Source organism: Budorcas taxicolor, chromosome 1 (assembly GCF_023091745.1).
Source record: "Budorcas taxicolor isolate Tak-1 chromosome 1, Takin1.1, whole genome shotgun sequence".
NCBI classification, from domain to species: Eukaryota; Metazoa; Chordata; class Mammalia; order Artiodactyla; family Bovidae; genus Budorcas; species Budorcas taxicolor.
Window position 1 is genome coordinate 201,094,818 of NC_068910.1, and position 23,410 is coordinate 201,118,227.

The 23,410-nt window shown below is 37.7% G+C and overlaps 1 protein-coding gene across 1 annotated transcript in view; it reads right to left on the bottom strand.

The window, feature by feature from the left end:
• Positions 1-721: 721 nt before the first annotated feature.
• Positions 722-23,410, bottom strand: part of DNAJC13 (DnaJ heat shock protein family (Hsp40) member C13) — a 157,620-nt gene continuing 134,931 nt past the window's right edge. The window contains exons 47-57 of the mRNA XM_052656719.1: positions 22,672-22,771; positions 20,683-20,757; positions 20,345-20,457; positions 17,057-17,226; positions 16,846-16,888; positions 16,208-16,381; positions 14,821-15,000; positions 14,255-14,395; positions 12,517-12,660; positions 6,917-7,016; positions 722-1,417 (exon numbers count right to left, since the gene is read on the bottom strand). Coding sequence (XP_052512679.1) covers positions 1,311-1,417; positions 6,917-7,016; positions 12,517-12,660; positions 14,255-14,395; positions 14,821-15,000; positions 16,208-16,381; positions 16,846-16,888; positions 17,057-17,226; positions 20,345-20,457; positions 20,683-20,757; positions 22,672-22,771 — 1,347 coding nt within the window. The 3' untranslated portion in view covers positions 722-1,310. The remainder of the gene's footprint in view (positions 1,418-6,916; positions 7,017-12,516; positions 12,661-14,254; positions 14,396-14,820; positions 15,001-16,207; positions 16,382-16,845; positions 16,889-17,056; positions 17,227-20,344; positions 20,458-20,682; positions 20,758-22,671; positions 22,772-23,410) is intronic.

A 23,410-nucleotide genomic window follows, 5' to 3' on the forward strand; every position in this document is an offset into this window, starting at 1 on the left:
AAATCCTAATTATATGTTAAAATATTTACATGGGTGTATTACTCCATAATCTTTAAATTAAGAAATAAATCTGATGTAAAATTTTCAATCAGCAAGTTATCATAGGAATTAAGTGTCTACTCCAGCTCTTCTTGCACACCAACCCTGTAATAAACGTGGTTCTTATACGTATTTTACATGTTTATATTTTTCTTTGTAGTTTGTGATCATATAAGATGACCTGAATGCTGAAATCTTTATTTGAAACCTCCTCTCCCTCTTTAATCTCCTCTTAAAAATATTGTAATTAATGTGTCACACACATTAAACTATATTTATTAACAGTTTGACCCCTCCTTGAATACTGTGTGAAAAATAAATGAGATGCTGTGCCTGGAAATATAGATGTGCTGAAATATTAATGAAGGGATTTAGGAATGATCAGGCATGTCAATGTAGCTGTCTGTATGAGATATTGGAATTGTGAGGCAAAGTCTGTGTTTACTACCACTACTAAATCTATCTTAGAAATAAAAATACAAAGTCTTTAAAGGGAAAAATTAAACTAGAATGGATATCATTAACAAAGCAGTCAATTCCCTTTATTTTTAAAATTTTATGTACACATATGAATGATCTGTATAATGTACATTCAATATAGAAAGTTTTATATATTTGATAATGTATAGAACATTTCACAATTACACTAATCTCTTACATAACATCTTGACATCTGTTTTTAAAATTTTTTGCACAAGCTCCTTTTTCATTCAATTTGGTAAAGCCAGTTATATATATCAACGTGTACTGTGAGCTCTCAGGAGGTTAAATGATGGAGGAGAGGATACCAGTGAACAGCTGCAAGGACAAAACCTCAAATTGTTCAACAATGGGAGAACAGCCAGGCATACTTGAGGCAGGAGAGGAAGATGCCCAAAGGCTGAGTGACTTTGATTTCCCAATCTCTGTAGACTGCAGTTCAACCCCACAGTCGCACTAATTCGAAAAAACATTATAAAAACTAGGAAGAAAGCTTTGTCTTTTTGATTCACAGTCTTGTAAACAGATATAAAGGAACAAAATGTGCTTACATACATCAAGAAAAAAAATTCTTGTGTATCCACTTAGGTTGATCCACAGAGTGCTTTCTTACAACGTGATACAATTAGAATCACTGACTTTTTTCCTAAATAAAAATATATTTATAGAAAAAGGAATAACACTGTCATGAAACCAGGAGAAAGGCAGTTAAGAGTTTTCTTCAATGGATCAGCTGGAGGAATGTGGACAGGGCACTGGCCTTTCAGCGTTTATTGTCTCTCATGAAAGTTTCATGTCTGATAGCCAAGGTCACCTGCCTCATGGTCTACAGGAGGCGGCAAGTTGGACATGACTGATGAGGATGTCCCTGCAGTAAGGTAGCCAGCAACTCCAGGTCCTGCAAGAGAAAAAAAGGAAAACCTTCTAAAGAGCAGTCATGTGAGAACACGGACCTTTATGAAAATGTGAGAACCAGGTCAAGCATCCCATCACAAGGACCTGATGCAATCTATTAGGATTATCTAAGCATACAACGAAATCTTAAACACCTGCAACACCATTTTCATGGTTTGCCTTTACTATATGACAAAGTTAAAAATCATTTCAAAATTTATGCTAGACAGTAACACTGGTGAGGAAACATGGAAAAATTTTCCCTTCTCACATCTGGGAAGTTCATTAAAAAAAAAATCTTGGGCACTGAAGGATACAGCTAATGTCAAATGAGAAAAACAAAATGGGAAATAAACTCTGTACTTGAGTTAGCCCATTTAAAAGTCATACTTGATGAAATTCACAACAAAAACACCTCCATCTATACTTAAGTTAAACCTATTTTCATTTGGCGAAAAAAAAAAGCTACTGTAACAAATAACACCAAATGAACAAGGGTCTCTGAGAAAGATAAGGCAAACTCTGGACACCTAGTCATAGGTCAAAACATGAATGCTATGGAAAAGGTATTAGTATTTTAGTTTTATATGTCTTGACTCTTAAGTCTCTAGTGCATAAAAATGCCATTATCCCGGCATTTATCAAGATGTGTCCTATGAGCATATAATGGCTTTAGCCTTCTAGTTTAACTTAAGACACTGCAGGGACATTTAATTACACCTCAGAATCATTGCACAACTGTACAAAGTATTTGTAAAAGACACTGTACTATAGCATAATACTACATATTGAGCAATATTTTTAGCTGAAATCATAGGAAACAAAGCAAACGGCTAGGGAACATTGAGGGGTTAGGACTAGAAAGGCAGAGGAAGTGGCATGCATTTAGCAAAATGGTTCTCTACCTGCTTCAGAGAGCTACACAGAAGTTAGCAAGCTGCCTGGCAGAGCGGATCTAAAGTCCGCTCCTGAGGTGAAGGGGGCTGCTGCCAGTGAGAAGGGAAGGAGAGACACCTGAGGGGAAAAAAGAAATATAAGCAGCAAGGGAAGTTGTAAGGAAGTGCAAACAGCAGAGCAGGTTGAAAGGCTAAGGTGTAATAGGGACTGAAGTAGGACAAAAGGGAACAATATAGATTCATCTTTTTTTTTTTTTTAAACCTCTTGAGCATTTGTACTGAGGATTTGAAGAAAGCAGACACTGTAGCACGTGGTTACACGCAGCCAGAGACAACTCAGCCTGCATGAACTGCCACATGCCACCTGGAGTGCCCAGGCACCTGGAACTTTGAACTTAGAAAACTTAAGGATTTTCTGCCTTTTAAGGCATGGTGGGCTTACATCTATCAACCCCTACTGTCAATAATCAGGACACCAGGCCTTATACAGACTGCTCAGGAGAGACAGTAGGGAGATACAGGAGACACACCCCCTTGACAGGCAGAGATACACCCCATTGACAGGCAGTTCAGAGCTACAGTGCCACACCATTATATTACTTCCTGCCAATGTTCCACTCTGGACCCTAGGCAGCAGCAAGACTGCTAGGGAATAAACCCTTAATAACAACCCCCTGAACACTACAGATTGATATAGTCCCTGAGCACTTCTGATTGTGGAGTCAACTTTGTTCACATCAAACGAATTGATTATGAGACTAAATCACGAGTGCTTCATATACAAAATGGACCAAGGACGTAGTTCTCAGACTACATGCTGAGGCACTCGGGCAAATTCTGGGACACCACTGAATATTTTAAATCTGGAGACACAGTGACATCTGTTGGATACCGTACAACTACTCTCAATTTGTTTGAATGTAACTACTTAATAAAATTAATTACTATTTCTTTCGGTCTAGGGATAAAGAAAAAAAATCACTCAGCTATGAAGGCACTGTGAACTGAGAAAGTTTGGGAACCTCTGGGCTAAAATATAAACTGTGGACAATGGACCCTGAAGGATTATCCAGGGGAGATCAAATTCTAGTGCCACCATTTGCCTCTTTAGGAAAGACAGGTCAATTCCTGATATTTCTTTAAATGCCTCTTTAGGAAAGACAGGTCAATTCCTGATATTTCTTTAAATGAAGTCTGAGATGCTCTCTCCCTCACATCTCTGGCCTCTTCCAGACATGTCTGGTTTCTAGGGGCAAGAAGCTACAGTCTGCTAGGATGGAGCAGTGTTTTCTCCAGACATGTGGGAACAAAGAGAAGGGCCTGCCAGAAATGGGGTACATGGCACACCGTGTAAGGCTGCTGGACTTAAGAGGGAAGAGAAAAGATAAAAATCAACAAAGAATCCCACAGAATGGAATTGGCTACCACAATAGAGTAGTGAAAGGACCGTGGGCTTTGGTGAAAATGAACATGGGATATTCAGTGGGGAAAATTTAAAAAAAAAAAAAAAAAAAAAGGAAGCCCTGCCTCGGCAGCAGTGTCCTACTATAAACTGACACTGACCTTAGGAAATCTTTCCTAACATGGCTCCCATTGTGTAGTCTTGGACATATACAAAGACAAAAACAAAAGGTAATAAAAAACCCCATTGTGCAAAGATCTAATGAACTAGTCTGATGAGAGGCCCAAGAAACACTCCCTCTCTCCCTCTGATGACCTTAGGAAGCCAAGTTAATTATCCTACCTGCCTCTAATTAAGTAGAATAATTAAGTGTACAGTACAAAGTTCTTCATCTCCAATTCCAGCTCCTAAAAGCATCTTTGCCTTGGCCTGTTTCTCTCCCTTTCCCTGTTTTTTCTTTCTCTATTGATTTCCTATGTGAGGAAATTTGAGGATTTTCACTGCTGAAATGCTTGTCAGCACCAAGCTCTTCTAGAACCTAAGAAATGGTTAAGTAACCCAGGGCCCTGGACAGTGAGCAGATACAGCTAATCCACACCATGGGTAAAGTTCCATCGAGGCACTTTTGATGAACATTTATCATAAGACATAACAATGTGCCAGGCTAGGGAGTCAGTCCCATCTCAACTTATCAACACTGAGTAATCTGGCCTAGAATATTTTAATTTTTATTCCAAACTCTGAGCATGTGACTGAATGACATTTCCTCAGCAGCCAGGAAGAAAATCATAAATGTATTTTTGGTCATTCCCATCTTATTTTGAAATAGTAATTAACTTTATCTCCATCTCCTAAGTAAGTCCACATATCAGAAGAAAGGGCTGACGATGACTTGTGTTCTCACAGTACCTTATTTTATTTGCAAACTGATTAGAGAGGCGCTTGGTACAATCTGAATCTTCTCAAGACTGAAGGAAGGATGGAGTAAATTTAAAATTCCAATTCAATACAACATTGTATACACTCCATGGAGTTTCACATAATGAGCTCTTATCATTATTAGTAGTACTTGCCCCTTTTATCAAACAATGACACGCAACGTATCAACAGAAAAGTTCAAACACAAAAATAATTGGTAACCCGAGCAATAAATAAACATCAGTTCAACTGGCAGTACTTTCACAACAAAAGAACATACCAGCTTGATGATGCACTATGAACCGGACAGTTTGGGGGCCAACACAGCTCAGAACTAGTCCAGATTGTCCTGTGTTGACTGATGTGACTGCAGGCTTCAGCAATGATGTTCATAATAGACACAGTAACCCGAGGCCCTTTCCAGGGTGGGATTTATACCACCCTCCACTTTGATGGCTTTATTAGAATTTCTGCCTCTTGAGCTGGACCAAGGATGTGAAAAAATTCACAAACCGAAGCCTTAAACCTTCACTCTCTACAGCTCATCAAAGCTGCTTCCCACAACTCATTCAGAAGCCACGACAAGGATCCCAGTAAAAAGAAAGGCAAGAGAGAAATCTTTTTAATCCCTGAACTTTTTCTATAATATTAGGAAATCCGAGTGGGGCTGAGGACCCAAATGATTTTGAAAGAAACTCTAGGTCTCTAAAGATAAATCCCTCTCTCTTGTGTATTCTAACCACAGACCACTTGACCCACAGCTGTTAGTACATCAAGGACCACCTGCAGTCTTTTATTCCATCCAGTAAGGTCAATGGATGTGAAGGTCACTCAAGGACAAAAGAATTAGATGATGCCTTCCTAGGGATGCTTATAACCTACATATCTCCCTATTCAAGGTCAAATTTTAAGTAAGTTTACTCTGAGCTAGAAAAAAATAAGGCAGATTTTTCAATCATACAATTCTTACATACAAAAAAGGTGGCATTGTGTAAACTTTCTGGGCAGAATTTAAAGAAGTAAAGTTCTTGGTGTGTCTATGAGATCATACTCCTACTTAGAAGCTGAGCTTGAAAGATCTGGAAGAGACTAACCATATTCTAGGTATCTCTCTCCATAGTCAACATAGGGCAGGTGATGGGAAAGTGAGAAGGGAGACCTATGGTACTCTACTCTTATGTACACACATGGCTAGCAGTCACAGCACCCCATGTTTGTAAACTCTACAGCTCTGATTATAAATTTGAGTGGATTAATATTAAAGAGGTCACAGTGGAGAAAAAAGCAGTAATGTCACAATCAATTCTAAAATTAAAACCATGCAAACTTTCTCCAAAGTCCCTATTTTGGATTATTCAAGATTTAGTCTTCAGGATTTATAAATTTCTATACTAGTGATGAGGATTATTAAAATAATCACACTGGTACGAGAAATACTGGGTAGTAATTTTTTCTCTTAATTTACCTACATCATCTCTGGTTAGAGGAGGTTGCAGGGCTGACATTTTAAAAAATATATTATAATTTCAGGCAATGGCAAGAACTACTTAATATTCCTATGGTTAATTTCAAACTAAAAACTTTAATACCAAAGACTATATTTCATTTTTCAGCATTTAGTAGTTTAATGCTATGACATTCTTTTTAAACAGAAGCCAATATGAAAATGAGTATTTCAGAATTATTATGTTAAAATACGTGTGCCAAATGGACAAATATCTGGAGCTTCTTTTGACCCCCAGGCAGCAAAATATCCTTTCCTTCATGGCACCCATATATTTCCTCCCATGAGAATACAAGCCTTAAATATTTAACAAAATTACAGATTAATCACTGGTAACTTAGAAGAAAAAATATCTGACATGTGAGCGTGCACAGGTAGAACTTCAATCTATTAATCTGACAGAATGGAATGATGCTATCACGTTTCTGATACTGATAATTCTGAGTAAATACTTCTCCAATCTTTACGTGCATGTTCAAGATAAACATTTTAATACAGCCATACCCAAAATATTAAGTATGACATTCTGGATTAGCTGGGTTAAAATCTGATCAGGGTCCGCTTTGCAGTCAGCATACATTCAACACCACAACAGTCCGTATGTTGTCTGGGCTAGAATCAGGGGTCCACTGCATGTCCATGAAATCTCCAAGATGGGTAGTTTTAATAGGAATCTAGGAAAACTCTCTAAATGCTGTTTTCAGTCTAGACAGGGCAAAAGGAAGGTCCATATGGCTACTGCCATATGTCTTAGGAAAGAGAATTGGGTGTGCTTTGGTTTACCTGTGAGGTATCCTGCTGTTTGTGACTCAGAAATAAACAAATCATGTTTCTGATCTTTGAAGGCACTCCAGACTGAAGAACGAGACAGGATTTCATTCACCTAGGGAAGTAAAACAAACTCTTTGAACATAAACAAACTGGATGTTGGTAGATTAGATTAAAAAGAAAAAGCAAACTTCCAAGACAAACCAAAGAGGCCAACTCAGGAAAGGGGCAAAGATGAACCGAGACCTCACATTCATCAAACATTCTACACCAGGCAGATCTCATTAAACCAGACCCAAAGAAATGCCTAACTCAGTCTTCCCTCTAAACTTGGACTCGACTATTCAGACTTATTGGTTTGTATGTAATTTGGGCAGTAAGATATTCATGTGATAGTAACAACTGGCTGACTGTGGTGTCGGCTCATGAAGTATTTCTGAGGAAGCGATTTGGGGACAAAATATTGCAAAATTCAAGCTAAAACTTAAAGCACTCTTTCAAACTATGGATGCGACCTGTTAGAAGGAATCAGTGAACTAAAATAGACAGGACTGGGTGAATTTAATTCATATGACCATTATATCTACCACTGTGGCCAAGAATACCCTAGAAGAAATCCTCAGAGTCAACAAAGAGTCTGAAATGCAGTACTTGGGTGCAATTTCTACAACAGAACCTGATCCTGGTTCGTTTCCAAGGCAAAATATTTAACATCACAGTAATCTAAATCTATGTTCCAACTGCTGATGCCAAAGAAGCTGAAACTGAGTGGTTCTATGAAGACCTAGAATACTTCCTAGAACTACTAATAATACCCCCAAAAAGATGTCCTTTTCATCATAAGGGATTCGAATGCAAAAGTAGGAAGTCAAGAGATACCTGGAATAACAGGCAAGTTTGGCCTTGGGATACAAAATGAAGTAGGGCAAAGGCTAACAGTTTTGTCAAGAGAACATGCTGGTCACAGCAAACATGCTTTTCCAATAACCCGAGAGATGACTCTACACATGGACATCACTAGATGGTCAATACAAAAATCAGAATGATTATGTTCTTTGCAACCAAGGATGGAGACGCTCTACACAGTCAGTCAAAACAAGACCTAGAAGTCACTGTGGTTCAAAGTATCAGATACTTATTGCAAAATTCAGGCTGAAATTGAGGAAAATCACTAGGCCATTCAGGATGCCCAAAGAACTATGAATGGAAGTTCATAACATTGTACAGGAGGCAGGGACCAAAACCATCCCAAAGAAAAAGAAATCTAAGAAGGCAAAATGGTTGTTGGATGAAGCTTCACAAGTAGCTGAGGAAAGGAGAGAAGTGAAAGGCAAAGGAGGAAGGGAAAGATATGCACAACTGAATGCAGAGTTCCAGAGAATAGCAACAAGAGATAAGAAGGCCTTTTTCAATGAACAATGCAAAGAAATAGGGGGGAAAAAATAGAATGGGGAAGCCTAGAGAGCTCTTCAAGAAAACTGGAGGTATCAAGGGAATATTTCATGCAAGGATGGGCACAATAAAGGACAGAAACAGTAAGGATCTAACAGAAGCAGAAGAGATTAAGAAGAGGTGCCAAGAATACATAGGATAACTATACAAAAAAGGTCTTGATGACCCGTATAAGCACGATGGTATGGTCACTCACCTAGAGCCAGACATCCAGAAGCATGAAGTCAAGTGGGCCTTAGGAAGCATTACTATGAACAAAGCTAACGGAGGTGCCTGAACTCCAGCTGAGTTATTTAAAATCCTAAAGGTTGATGCTGTTTTAAAGTGCTGAACTCAGTACGTCTGCAAATTTGGAAAACTCAGCCATGGCCACAGGGATGGAAAAGGTCAGTTTTCACTCTAATCCCAAAGAAGGGCAACGTCAAAGAATGTTCAAACTACTGTACAACTGCGCTCATTTCACATGCTAGCAAGGTAATGCTCAAAATCCTTCAAGCTAGGATTCAGCAGTATGTGAACCAAGAATTTCCAGATATACAAGCTGGGTTTAGAAAAGGCAGAGGTATCAGAGATCAATTTGCCAACATCCACTGGGTCATAGAAAAAGCAAGAGAATTCCAAAAAATTCACTTCTGCTTCACTGACTACAAGAAAGTCTTTTGACTAAGTAGATCAAACTGTATAGCTCCAACAAACTGGAAAATTCTTAAGAGATGGGAGTAACAGATCACCACTCCTGTCTCCTGAGAAACCTGTATATGGGTCAAGAAGCAACAGTTAGAACCAGACATGGAACAACTGACTGGTTCCAAATTGGGAAAGGAGTACGTCAAGTCTGTATATTGTCACCCTGCTTATTTAACTTATATGCAAAGTACATCACGTGAAATGCCAGGCTGGATGAATCACAAGCTGGAATCAAGACTGTTGGGAGAAATATCAACAACCTCAGATATGCAGATGATACCACTCTAATGGCAGAAAACAAAGTGGAACTAAAGAGCCTCTCAATGAGTGAAAAAGCTGGCTTGAAACTAACCACTCAGAAAACAAAGATCATGGCATCCAGTCCTATCACCTCATGGCAAACAGAAGGGGAAAAAGCGGAAGCAGTGACATATTTAGGCTCCAAAATCACTACAGATGGTGATTACAAATATGAAATTAAAAGACGCTTGCTCCATGAAAGAAAACGATGATAAACCTAGACAGCATATTAAAAAGCACGGACATTACTTTGCCAATAAAGGTCCATCTAGTCAAAGCTATGGTTTTTCCAGTAGTCATGTATGGATGTGAGAGTCGTATCATGAAGAAAGCAGAGCACTAAAGAATTGATGCTTTTGAACTGTGGTGCTGGAGAAGATTCTAGAGAGTTGCTTGGACACAGGGAGATCAAACCAGTCAATCTTAAAGGAAATCAACCCTGAATATTTATTAGAAGGACTGATACTGAAGCTCCAATACTTTTGCCACCTGATGTAAAGAGCCGACTCACTGGAAAAGACTCTGACGCTGGGAGAGACCGAGGGCAGGAGGAGAAGGGGTAGGGAGGAACAAAGGATGAGATGGTTGGACGGCATCATTGACTCAATGGATGTGAGTTTGACCAAATGCCAGGAAATAGTGCAGGACAGAGAAAACACGGTGTGCTGCAGGACAGAGAAAACACGGTGTGCTGCAGTCCACACGGCTGCAGACTCAGACACGACTTAGCGACTGAACAACAATGAACAATCTAGAAAGTATCAGTCTATCACATATAAAATGCGCAGTATAAATGACTTGTGTGTAAATGTATACTAAGAGGCAAGACATGTTTCTTTCTAGGAAAAAGATTAAAAAAAAAAAAAACTTAGGAAATTCCAACATAGAGGGTATCTTTCACATATCAAGGTTCAGATCAAATATTTATGGAGCGCCCAAATCATGGGTTCCACAGTGGACACAAAGATGAGAAAGACATTTTCTGTCCCTCAAGTGCCTACAGTCTAGGAAAGAGATAGATGGTGCCAGATAACATAATGGGAAGCATTAAAGTAGAGATACACATGGGGACCATGAGAGTCCAAAAGACTCTTTGTCTTTTGGAGCAAAGCAGTGGTAAAAGTGATTTGCTGTGAATGTGCTGAAGGTCCTACTTTGGAAACTATTGTAATTCTTTCCTTCCCTTGTGAGTGGAAGGTAGTTATCAAGAGTTGCTGCGTTAATTCTCATCAACAGGAATCCAGTGGCAAGTTGAGGGGAGCATGACTGGGGGCACATGGTACACAGGAATGCCTGTGCTTGGCATTCAGAACACCCACAGGTAAGTTTAATAAACATATAGTTAATGACTGCAATAGCACATGCCATCTCTCTTCTTTATTTTCACCCCAAACAGCTCAAACAATAAGTCTGCTAGAAGGGAAAATGGCATAAAAAATGCTTCTTTAGTTGGAACATACACACACAGTGGATTCACTAAAGGAAAGCTTTAAGTCAGTTTAAACCTACAGAAGAACATTATTAGTAAATAGAAACAGTCCAAATACCTAAGAATGGATAAATGGGTAAACATGGCATATACATACAATGGAACATTATTCAGCCTTAAAAAGGTATTAAGTGTTGAAACACACTGTAACACAGTTGAACCCTGAAAACATGCCAAGAGGCAGAAGCCAGACACAGGTCACATACTGCATGATTCCACTTATGTGAAATGTCCAGAATTCCTAGAAAATAAGAGTGGTGACTGCCAGAAGCTGAGGGAAAGAAGAAATGGGAAATAACTACTTAATTACTATTTTGGGGAACTAGGTAGGTGGCGGTTATGTAACTTTTTTCGGCTGTGCTCATATTCACTGCTGCACTTGGGCTTTCTCTAGTTGTAGAGCAGCGGCTACCCTCTAGTTGTGGCGTGCATGCTTCTCATGCAGTGGCTTCTCTTATATACAGGTTTCATCTTGTGCTCTAGGGTGCGGGGGTCTCAGCAGTTTTGGCGCACAGGCTTAGTAGTCCCGAGCCATGTGGGATTCTCCACATGTGGGATCAAGGATCAAAGCTGCAACCTCTGCATTGGCAGGTGGATTTTTAACCACTGGACCACCAGGGAAAACCCACAACATTGTTAATGTACTGAGGATCAGTGAATTTTTCAGTTTAAAAGGGTTAATTTTACGTTATGTGAATTTTGCTTCAATTAAAAAAAAAAGAGCATTACTAAATGGACTATATAATAATACTGAATGAGGAATTCCTCAGAAGCAATATTAAGAATAAAACCAATGAGGAAAATAAAATTACTGAACTGGTTTGAACTAGGTGTGCGCATGTAGCTGAAACAATTGTAGAGTAGAGTGTTACTCCCTCAGCTATGTCTGACTCTTTGCCACGCCATGGACTGTAGTCCCTCAGCCTCATAAGTTCATGGAATTCTCCAGTTAAGAATACTGGAGGGGTAGCCATCCCCTTCTCCAGGGGATCTTCCTGACCCAGGGACTGAAACTGGGTCTCCTGAATTGCAGGTGGATTCTTCACTGTCTGAGCCACCAGGGAAGCCCAGCTGATAATACATTAATACACATCTAAGTTACAACAAAAGAGACTTTGTTGGGCTAATAGCCAAAACTTTGTAAGTGCTAATGAAAGAGATGAAACTAAAATGATATTCTGTATCTTTTTAAAGGTATTATGGTAGAGTCAGCAACACTGGTTATCACTATTCCACAATATCTTCTAGAATTGAAAGTTAATCTTAGTCAGCACTAAATGTTCAACATTCTTCTACGCTTAAGAATGTACAACATGCTATCACTATCCAGAGAAAGAATCCTCCTGCTGACTATTTGTTGTTTAGTTGCTAAGTTGTGTCAGACTCTTTTGCAACCCCATGGACTGTAGCCTGCCAGGATCCTCTGTCCACGGGATTTCTCAGATAAGAAGATTGAAGTGGGGAGCCATTTCGTTCTCCAGGGGATCTTCCTGACCCAGGGATCAAACCCACATCTCCTGCACTGGCAGAAGGATTCTTTACCACTGAGCTACCAGGGAAGCCCCATTTGAGTATGTGGTTTGTGTTTATGAGGCAGCTATGCTAGTATCACCAACAGTCAAGACCCCTGGTTTCGAAAATGCCTTGTCATAATTAACAGATCAAAGTTACCTCTGTGCAGACTCACCTGTTCTCCATGCTGCAGGCTTCTAGTCATTGCCTTGAGAGCTTTAACAATCTGAGCCTTTGTGGCTGCTGGGCTGTCCAGATTTTCAAGGCCAATGCCTTCAAGTAATTTTAAAAGGTATGGGACCAAATCTACTTTCAAGGCCTAGAAGAAAATATTAAGTATATATGTGTGTGTATGTATGTGTGCATATACACATACATATGCTTTAAAAAAAATGTAAGCCATCCACTGAGGAAATAATTTCACTCCCAGGACCCTACCTGGAAGAGGACACTCCGATTTAATTCCAGAGACAGAATTTGGGGGTAGGGGTGGGTATCTAATGATAGAGACATTTTTACTAAATGAGATGTTATTCTCTTCCATCAACTATTCTAAATGTTATATGCTGATTATTTTACTTAATCCTCCCCAAATTAAATGATGAAGGCACAATTATTATCGATGGAAAAATCAACACATGAAGGCCTTGACAGTCACAGAGCTAGGTGGCAATGGACTCTGTATCTAGACCTATGAAGAACAGAACCTGAGCTTATAGCCAGTATACTGGCCTGCCTCTTCTAATGACATATACTGATGTGAAACAATATTTGGAGAATATTAATGTTTTTCACATTCTCCTAAAACATCAACCTTTACAGTCACCATACATTTTCTACCGGCCTAATAAAAGCTAAGTAATACTCTGGTACCACACAATTTTCAATGCCCACTCTGAAATTCAAAAAGAAGAGGTGAAAAAGCAACTAACATTTAGTAAGTGTTCCTCTTTTTACAGATATTATTCTCAGAACAACCTTGTGAGAAGCCATAGCTTTATTTTACAGATGAGGAATCTGAGTACTGTTCAGGCTAAATAACATGCCTGAGGTCACAGAGCCATCAAGTGGCAGAACTAGCTCATGTTCTTTCTAATACAACAATCCGCCTAGTCAGTTATAAGTCTGAACCTCAGAGCATCTAATTATCTCCTTGAAATGTACCCAGTACTTCTAACTTGCGTGAATGAGGAACAGGGATGGAAGCAGGGGTGGGTAGAGAGAGATGATCTGAGAGGAAAAAGGGCTGGAAAATAGGAGAGCCAGATAGTAAGGATGTAGGGCCTTGTATTCAGGTTAAGGATGTCAGATGTAACTTTGTCATCTGGCAGATAATGGGAAACCACTGAAGAATTTTTAAGTGCAGAATGACATATTTTAAAGAGTTATATTTTAGAAGGGTAACTTTTTCAATGATTTTTAAATTGATTGTATGTTTTTTGTTTTCTTGATGTCTGCTACTACTTTACAATGGAATCCATCAAGTCTTCTTTTCATTAGTCTTCTTTTATATTCTCTTTGAAAAGGACTATGAAAACCTTGGTGTGCTTTTCAAACGTGACTTAAACAAAGGAATGAGTAAACAAGAATGAATCTTTCAAAAAGGATAAACCAAATTTTATAAAGCTAGTTAAGGATAAATGCTTAGTAAACAATCAAAATTTAAAATTCAAACATCACAAAAGTACTTTGACACTGGAAAGATTTTTGGTAGCTGGCCCATCTTTTCTGTGTGTATATAAACATGTTTCATCCGGTATGTGTATCTGTATAAAATAAAAAATTGTACATGCACCAGCTCACAAGTTACCTCTCTGCCAAGTCAGGGAAGCCAAAATCAGTGCTAAATAAGTGAAAATCTATTTGTTTGGTATGTTGCTTTCCCTAAAATAGGAATCTAGAAAGTTATTTACCTGTGCTACTAATTCACTCTGCTCCTTCTGAAACATTCTATTAATTGCTTCACAGGCTAGACCAATGGTATCTGGTCGTTTTTTCATTCCATTTATCAGTGGGCCAATGGTCTCCAAAGATGCCATGGTTCGAACACAGAGCTAAGAAAAGAGAAGGTTACTTGTAGAAAGCAATAATTTATGTAACACAATAAATACCACAATAATATATGAAAAACCTACATTCAGTTCAAGTTTTGTTTGGCCATGCTGTGAGGCATGTGGGATCGTAGTTTCCCAACCAGGGATTAAACCCATACATTCTGCAGTAGAAGCGTGGAGCTTTTACCTCTGGACTGCCAGGAAAGTCTCATCAGTTCAAGTTTAATAATGAACTGAGTCAAATTCAGTCTCCTATTAATCATATCATTTCAACCAGTTTAAGAACCTTTACAATATCAAGCAGTTCATATGGATGAAGGTACGTGGCAGGAAAGGGATTTATTCTGCAATGTACATTAGTCAGGAAGAGGGAGTACAGATAAATTCTACAGTTATAAGCTACCAAATGGATTCATCATCAATACCTCATTTTCAGACAGGGCATGAATAACTCGAATGGCGCTCTTAGGAATGGCGTTGTTCCTATGATTCATTGCCTGGATAATTTTGGGAAGATGGCCCAATGGTGGAACCTGATCAGCCAGCTGAGGCTGTGCACTGAAGAGACATACTGTTGCCGTTGTCAAAGTTTCCAGAGTCTCTCCCTGGAGGAACAAGCAAATTATAAAAAAACTGATAAAGTCTTAAATGTCCCTGGTAATTATTTTGTGTTCAAAACAGATTCTAACTGCTGGCACTTGAAGACTGATCCATAAATCCTAAAAGAACAACAAACATCTCCATCTTGATAAAAGCGTGAATTTAAAGGACTCTATGAAAGTGATATCTGAATCTACACAGATTTTCTCTGGGCATTTCTATTTTTACATCTCATTTCTACTGCACAGATATTTCTATTTAGAGATCATCTCTCAAAAAATATTAGTAGATATTTTTAGGTAATGTTACAGAATTGTCAGTATTGGAGAACATCAATAATTCAGGAAAATGCAACAACTAGTGGAATGTTTTCCCCAGTTCTGTAAAAATCAGAGTAAAGAGAAATCGTGACTATAGAAATGAGATATATATAAATATCTGGCATACTGTTTATATTTTTTTAAAAGTCTTGAAAAGCTAATGATACCAACTAATGATTTCTAAGTACTTGAGATTATACTAAGTGCTTCACATTTATGAAAACTTCAGCCTTAGAGGCAGATGCTGTGACCTTTCTATGATGCAACTGAGGCAGAGTTGGGAGGTATTACTCCAGGCCACAGAGCTTTATCATAGGCTAACAACACAGGCTCTTAGCCACCTCAAAAGCCAGCTTTTTAAATTAATTCAACAACAATCACATACCTCAGCCACCAGGGAAGTCCAATTATTTTCAATATGTAGATTCAAACAACAAAACTTTATATTTCAGGGTTTATGACTGGCCAAACCAAGACCAAATCTACTTTCTTACTTACTCTTGCCTTCCTGCTAGCCTTTGAGCACAGGTACAGGGTTCATTCATTTATCAATAGTTAAGACTCTCCTGTCAATTTCTTTAGCTGAGTGAAGAATATGCCCTAGCAGGACACACTTCCATTTAGATTTCTACACTAAACCTCTAGGTTTCTCCTTAAAAACCACACAATCACTGGAAATGGGATGGCAGAAACCTTTCAGAACCTCTGCAACTGTTCTTCAGACTAAACAGTTTCACTTTTGATCAAGCATATACGAATTTAAATGTGGGGGCTACATTGAAAGAGGTAGCCAATTCTTAACGCGTGGTCAATGAGAATGGTGTTTTAACAGAAACACTGTCAACATATTTAGCAAAATATGTGAAACGTCTGACTGATGACTAAAGCTTACATGAGGACTGTTCTTCTCCAGAAGCTCAGTTAATTTTTCTAGCAGTGCAGTAAGAAATTCTCTAGGCTTTCTTAGAACCCAAGCTGGTTGTGCAATAAAGATTCTCAAGAAAACTCCTCCAACAGCAAGTTCACCTTCTGCTTCTCCAAACACCACAGCAAAATCTTCAGGCAACTTAAAATGGAGAAAAAATAGTCAAGTCATTTACTAATCATTAGTTGTACTGAGTTGGGCAAAAAAGTCTCTTTAGGCACCACACAAACTTTTTTGCCCAGCCCAATACATTAACAAGAAAGAAATAAAAAACCCTATTAAAGAAATCTTCATGCAATGAACTAGGCTTTAAATAGTCATTAATACAATAAAGTCAAAATTATTTGTTTTCACTTGATAAATTTCTATAAAAGTTCCTTTGATTAAGTTACTCTTTTCAGAAAAGTCCTTTGATTAAGATACTCCAAAAGTGAATATTCCTACTTTTTTTTTTTAAATGTTTAAAACCTTGTTTTCCAGGGGAAGATTTAAGTATCTTAGTAACAAAGCAAAGGATGGTTTTATACTCACTTGGCAGGAACTTAAAAACAATAAATTTACAGTAAAATGTAAAATTCCTTCCTCTGAATAAAAGTATACTTTACCTTCCAGGTTACGTCAGGGTTGTCTTGCTGATTTTTAAAGTGCCTTGGGAAAAAAAAAGAAGGAAAGGACGTCAAACTTCAGTCACAAGACACACGTTCATTACCCTTTGTAGAGTAAGTCCTGGAGAGGTGACAGACGATGTGGAAAATGGGTGCCTCCCTGGCGACTCCGCATGAAGGTCCTAAGCTGTTAATATGTGTCTTTACTTACTCAAGCATCATTTCTCTAACTGTCGTGGACACTTTATCTCTGGAACTGTCATTCCAAATTAACTCAGGATTTTCATGCGTTCCTTCAAAAATATGGACAGCAGCTTCAGGGTTGTCTCTCATGGCATCCATAAAAACGCTTGGGAGAAATTTCATCAATGTAATTCGAACCTGGACGAGGAAATTTGAGAAAATAAAAAAGACCTATTGAAAACATTGCAATATTTGGTTTGCTTTACATTTCTCTAAGAACGATGCTATAATGTGTGTTAAGGCTGATACGGGCCATAACTACTATCCAAAAGTCCCGGATAACAGATAAACCTTGGTTTATGGTGGCTCAGTAGTAAAGAATGCACCTGCCAATGCAGGAGATGTAGAAGACGACTCAGGCTCGATCTCTGGGTTGGGAAGATCCGATTTCCTGGAGAAGGGGATGGCAACCCACTCCAGTATTCTTGCCTGGAAAATCCCATGGACAGAGGAGCCCGACGGGCTCGTGGGACAGCAAAGAGTCAGACACAACTGAGTCCGCACACACATGCAAAGGTCACAAGGCTCCCTACGACCTCCTACTTCTTACCTATCTGGGTTAATTTCCTCTCTCCACCTCAAATTTAAGTGACGTTAAGAAATTCAGCACCACTGGTGTGTGCAGTTCCCAGAGCACATCAACCTACCAGACCCTGCCCTGCACATGCTGTCCCCTCTTCCCAGAAAGTCCTCAGCTGATCTGTACCTCCACCTCTCCCCAAAACCCCCGACACCCTCACAAATTCTTCTCATGCTTTGTGTTACACAAGTAATTTTTAGTACCATGTTTTACATTTTGCTGTCCTTTTCCCCAAAAAGGATTTAAAAAGCAACTTAAAAAAAGAACATCCAACACATATATACAAACAGAAAATTAGTGTGAGACATAAGGACAAAGGGAAAGTGAAGGTTGAGAAGACAAGTTTTTCCCTCAGATCTTCACATAGTTTTATCTCCTTTGTGTGATTCAAGTCTATGTTAAAGCTCATCTTATAGAAACCTTTCCTGGCCCAGTCTGTCTTGTCAGCGCCTGTATTTTCATTCCCTGGCACAAGCTGATACTCAAAAACTTATCTGAATGAATGAGACTAATATACGAATTAGTACATAAAGAAAATATCAAAAGCTCTGTATAACTGCAAGCAATATATAATAAATTTAGCCCTGAACTTCCTGGCAGTCAATGAACTAAAGGAAACAATATCAGTCACATGATAGAGAGCATCCACAAAACAGGATGTATGTCACTCTCTTGGTGAAATTGATCTGAGATGTAAATACAAGAGTTAAAACTGTAAAACACCTAGGAAAAAACATAGGCATAGATTTTTGTAACTCTGGATTACATAATGGCTTTTATATAATAAAAGCACAAGCTACAACAAAGACACATTGGACTTCATCAAAATTAAACAACAAGAAAGTGGAAAAACATCTACAAAATGGGAGAAAATATTTATAAATCATGTATCTGATAAGGGACTGGTATCCAAAATACATAATGCAGGGAACAAAGTATAATGAAGGTTGAGAAGAACAATTACAACTCAACAGTAAAAAGACAACTCAATTAAAAAATGAGCAAAGGATGAGAATAGACATTTCTCTAAAAAGGATGTACAAATGGCCAATAAGCACATGAAAAGGTATTCAACATCATTAGGCACCAGGGAAATGCAAAGCAAACCCTGATACAGCACACTTCACACCCACTAGGACGACCACACTCAATGAAGATCTATATAGTAAGTGTTAAAGAAGAGGTGGATATCACCATCAGCGGTGGTATGTAAAATGGTGCAGCCACTGTGGAAAATAGTCTGATAATTCCTTGAAAGGTTAAAAATAGTGTTACCATATTACCCAGAAATTCTACTCTCAGAGAAATAGAATACATATCCACACAAAAACTTGTACACGTGTTCACAGCAACATCATACAGAATAGCCAAAAACTGGAAATAATCCATGTGTCCATTTTCAATCAATAAATGGAAAAACAAAATGTGGTGTAAGTATAGGGAAGTGACTGCTAAATTAGGAAATGGGTCTTTTTCCTGGTTTGATGAAAATGTTCTAAAACTGACTGTTGTTGCCCAAAACATTGAATTGTATACTTCATGTGTGTGAATTGTATGGCATGTCAATTACATCTGAATAAAGTTATAAAAATGGAAAAGAAATTTACTGACCCCAGTTCTAGACTCTCTTGTTGCAAATCATTCAGTTAAGGAGCTGACACTTATATTTTTTCCTATATAGAAAATTTAAGTACAAATATATTCACCTTGGTAAAATTTGTCCCTCATGTATTTCAAAGGTTAAAAAATTACTAAAGAGCTCAAAAATTAATTCTAGTACATATTTTAAACATCTAAAACATTATTTAAAATATAACAGTAGACACTACAGTTATGGGCTACCCAACTCTAGCTTTAAGAAAATTCAGTATTAAATATCAATATTCATGATTTTATGGGCCCTTGCTACAGGCACCCAAATGTAATGTTCCTTATCCATTAATCCTACTGATGACAGATTATTAGCCATATTCCCCAAGTAAAACTATTCCAGGTCTTGTGACATATTCTCAATATCTAAATCAGGAGATCAGGGAAGAAAAACATGCAACTGAATCTAGCTTGTTTTCTGTAAGGGGGTGCTCAGGAGCCTTTATTTCATATTTGGGCTGGCATAGACAGTGCTTCAATGAGCATTACTTCATGTGAAACTGCTTCAATAACAGAAGAAGGAAACTGAGTACAATTGTGTCTGGATGCAATTCTACTTAGAAGTATTATTCTAATAGGTTTCTGCTCTATGAACTGAACCACAGTTCCAGAGATCATTTTGTCTTCTTCAGATTCTTAATGAGAGATCTCCCTGCAGAGAGGAGAAGCAAAGGCACTATAATACTCACTTTCACAAGCCAGTTTTCAAAGTTACCTATCTATCTTCTGTCAGAACTTAAAATATACTTTCAAAATATGTTTTGGCTCCTTCAAGGGAGATGAACAGTTTCATCACTATAATTCAAACACTATCTTAAGACTTCTCAATTCTAGTGCAGGCTTCCCTGATTATAATTTTTCTCTAACTAGTAATATATAAGAATAATTCAGGTATGTCAATCTTTCAACTTTCATATCAAGTCACTTCTTTACTATTTCAGACTTTGGTAATCCTCATGAAATTAGTTACCAAAGTAATAGAGCTTTAATAATTAATTTCTTTCTACGAACCCATTTTGTGCTCACCTTTGGACCTATTAGTTTATCTGCTGTCATTTTAGCAAAAAGTTCTGCTGTCTGGGCTCGAACCTGTGGATGTGTTGAATTGCAGAACATATCTAGTAAATAAATCAAAGCTCCTGTGAAGGAAAAAAAGCATTAGTGTTTATATGCTAAATAAAAAAAATATGACTTTTCTAGTCAGTAGAATTTACTTTCAACCTTATTTCAACTCAATGCAGTTTGTTTTTTTAAAAAAATTGTAAGCCTTCCAAAGCATTCTTCTAATTTATCAGACTCTATGAAGTAGCTCAAAATAAGCTTTACCATTATGAAGCATGACTAGATGAGAAAGTATACACTACCTCTTGCCATTGCTTCTTTGATAATTTTTGTACTTGATGTCAAAGCATAAAGAGTCTCCAGAACAAGCTGACGACCTGCAGAACAAAAGAGATTACAAGAATCGAATCATCACACTACCTTACATTTACTAGGCATCAGTGCCCGGCACTGAACAAGGTGCTTTACAAAGGGCATCATACTTTCAACTTCACAACAACCAGCTAGACAGGTATTGTGGTCTTGCTATGAGTGAGGAATCTGAGATCCAGTTTGAGTAGCCCATGAATTCACAATTAGTGAGTGGTATAACTCACTATACCACCGAGGTATATAGAGGTTTACAGAGGTCTGACTCCAAAGTCCACACTCAAAAGCACGATGCCATACTGTCCTCCTACCTCACTGCTCAATATGCCAACAAAATCTCACCTCCTGACATTCTGAGGATACTATATTCAGGGATCTATTATTTTTATATGGTGCTAGTATCTTAGAGAAATGAGTAGGAAGTAGCCGCTGCAAAACACTGTTCCAGTCTAAAACACAATAGCATCTTTCTGCACAACGTCTGTGTGCTTCTCACCCCTTCCTTGTCACTGAAGTAGACTGGGCAACTGGACTTTACTCTTCCAAAGTCAAGGGGCAACAAGAGACAGGTGACCAGAGGAGTGAAGAGTTGGCAAAGAGGGTGAAGGCTGCCAGGTATTAGGCCGAGATGAAAACCAAGGATGGTAGCCAGACTGAGCTAAGTTAACAGGCAGGAGAATAAACACTCAAAATAAGACTTTTGTTAAAATGAGACTTCTTTTAAGACAGGAAACAATATTTCACTGAAAACCAGTCACTGTTCTAACCATAAGTTCAAAGAAAAACAAGACTTTGGAGGGGACAGAAGAAGTCAATTATTTTATGTTTTTAATGTTCCTGAGCAAACAGTGAAAGATAATTTAGTCTAAAATATAAATGAGAACAGAGTAGGCTGAGATATCTAAACATCAGCTATTTTACCAGAAAGATTAAAACCATGACTGCAGTATATAAATTCAGTATGAATATACTTTTAAATCATGACTTCTGTAACATTCAATCAGTTTAATTTTGCATTGTTTGTAGCTGTTAAAAGCTAATAAAAGAGAAAAACCAACTAAGGCTGTAGGAATGACAAAAAAAATAATAATCTGCTAATAACTTTTAAATGCTATCATTTAAAAGCTAACAAAAATATTCAATAATAATTGAATTCCACTCAATTCACTGAACATAATACATAACATGTGCAAGGTACTGGGGCAGAAAATGAGTGAGACTGGTTGCTGCTCTCAAGGAGGCAGACAAGTGTGAAGTCAAGATTAATGTGACTTCTGAAGGGCTGGCAAAGCTGACTGAGCAATGAATGCTGATGGGGAAGTGACAAAGTTGGAGTTATATCACAACTGTCTTTGAAAAGCAATCTCAAAGTTGATCTAACACAACTACAGACTTATGTGAGACAGAACTACAGTGTGTAAGGAGTCTATATTATTGCAGGCTGTACTCAAGAAATCAGATTGCTATATTTTTAAAAACTGATCTCATCTGGTGCTAACAGTTACTATTAGCATGAAATCAGTAAAGGACAAATAATGCAGGACTGAACTTTAAGTAAAGCATAAGGTGATTTTTATATTAAGCATTTTTTTCTATCACACAAGTTCAACTGAGTGTTTTTTTAATAAAACATGGAGTATCAGTTAATTCTCAATCATTCATATGTAGCTTATACTTAGCAAATTGAAAATCCTAGATTATTTTCATATGCTTTTGGATCTCTATCATCTCTTCCAACTTTGGATGTGGAAATACAAAATAGTTAACTTCTGTAAAAATAAACTAGGAATACAAATCTAATATAAAGAATACCACTTAAAATATTTTAAAACACTATGTTGGAGGTTTTGTATCATCTATATAACTGCTCCCCTCTATGCTGACTGTGCTGTGGTTCTGAAAATTCCAGTGAATATACATACTTGATGGCAAAGAATGCAGAAGAGCCAATAAACTGGACAAAACCATTGATTCAGCAATATTGTTGACACAGTCTTGGTTAGACGTCACTATATTCACAACCTGAAAATCAATCAATAGGACAGTAAGAGTTCTGGAAATAACTTCAAACCTAAACAAATTAAGGTAAATTAGTCAGACCTAAATAAACTTAAGGTTTATTACCAAAATGAGAAAAATGCTTGGAGGACAAAATATTTAACTTTTAGGCAAGAATTTAATTCTTAAAAATTGGCTTTATTACTTTGCTCTTTTGAGAATTAAAAATGTTAATGCTAGTGTGTGTGTGTGTGTGTGTGTGTGTATCAGTTTTCTATTAACTTAAAGGTAACAATCAAATATAACAACCTAAACAAATATTTTAGCACCAATTCACAATCCTTAGGCTTATAAGAAGCCTTCAGTCCTACACCAGTTCATGCTCCAGAATTATGCTGTACACTATCGTGTTTTCCAATTGGTGATTTGGGGTGGGAAGTGATTAGCAAGATAATCATCTTCACTACTTGGAGTTTTTCTTTTAGAAGGAGAAAGTAAATGTCTCTGGTGTCCAGTACAATATATTAGTCTATCTTTCTATTATAAAGAAAAAGGCATGTTTTTTGAAGATGACCGCTCAAGTCTAACTTATACATCTAAACTTATACATCTAAAGATTAATGCCACAACTTGAACCATGTGGTCAGCATCTCAAAGAAAAAT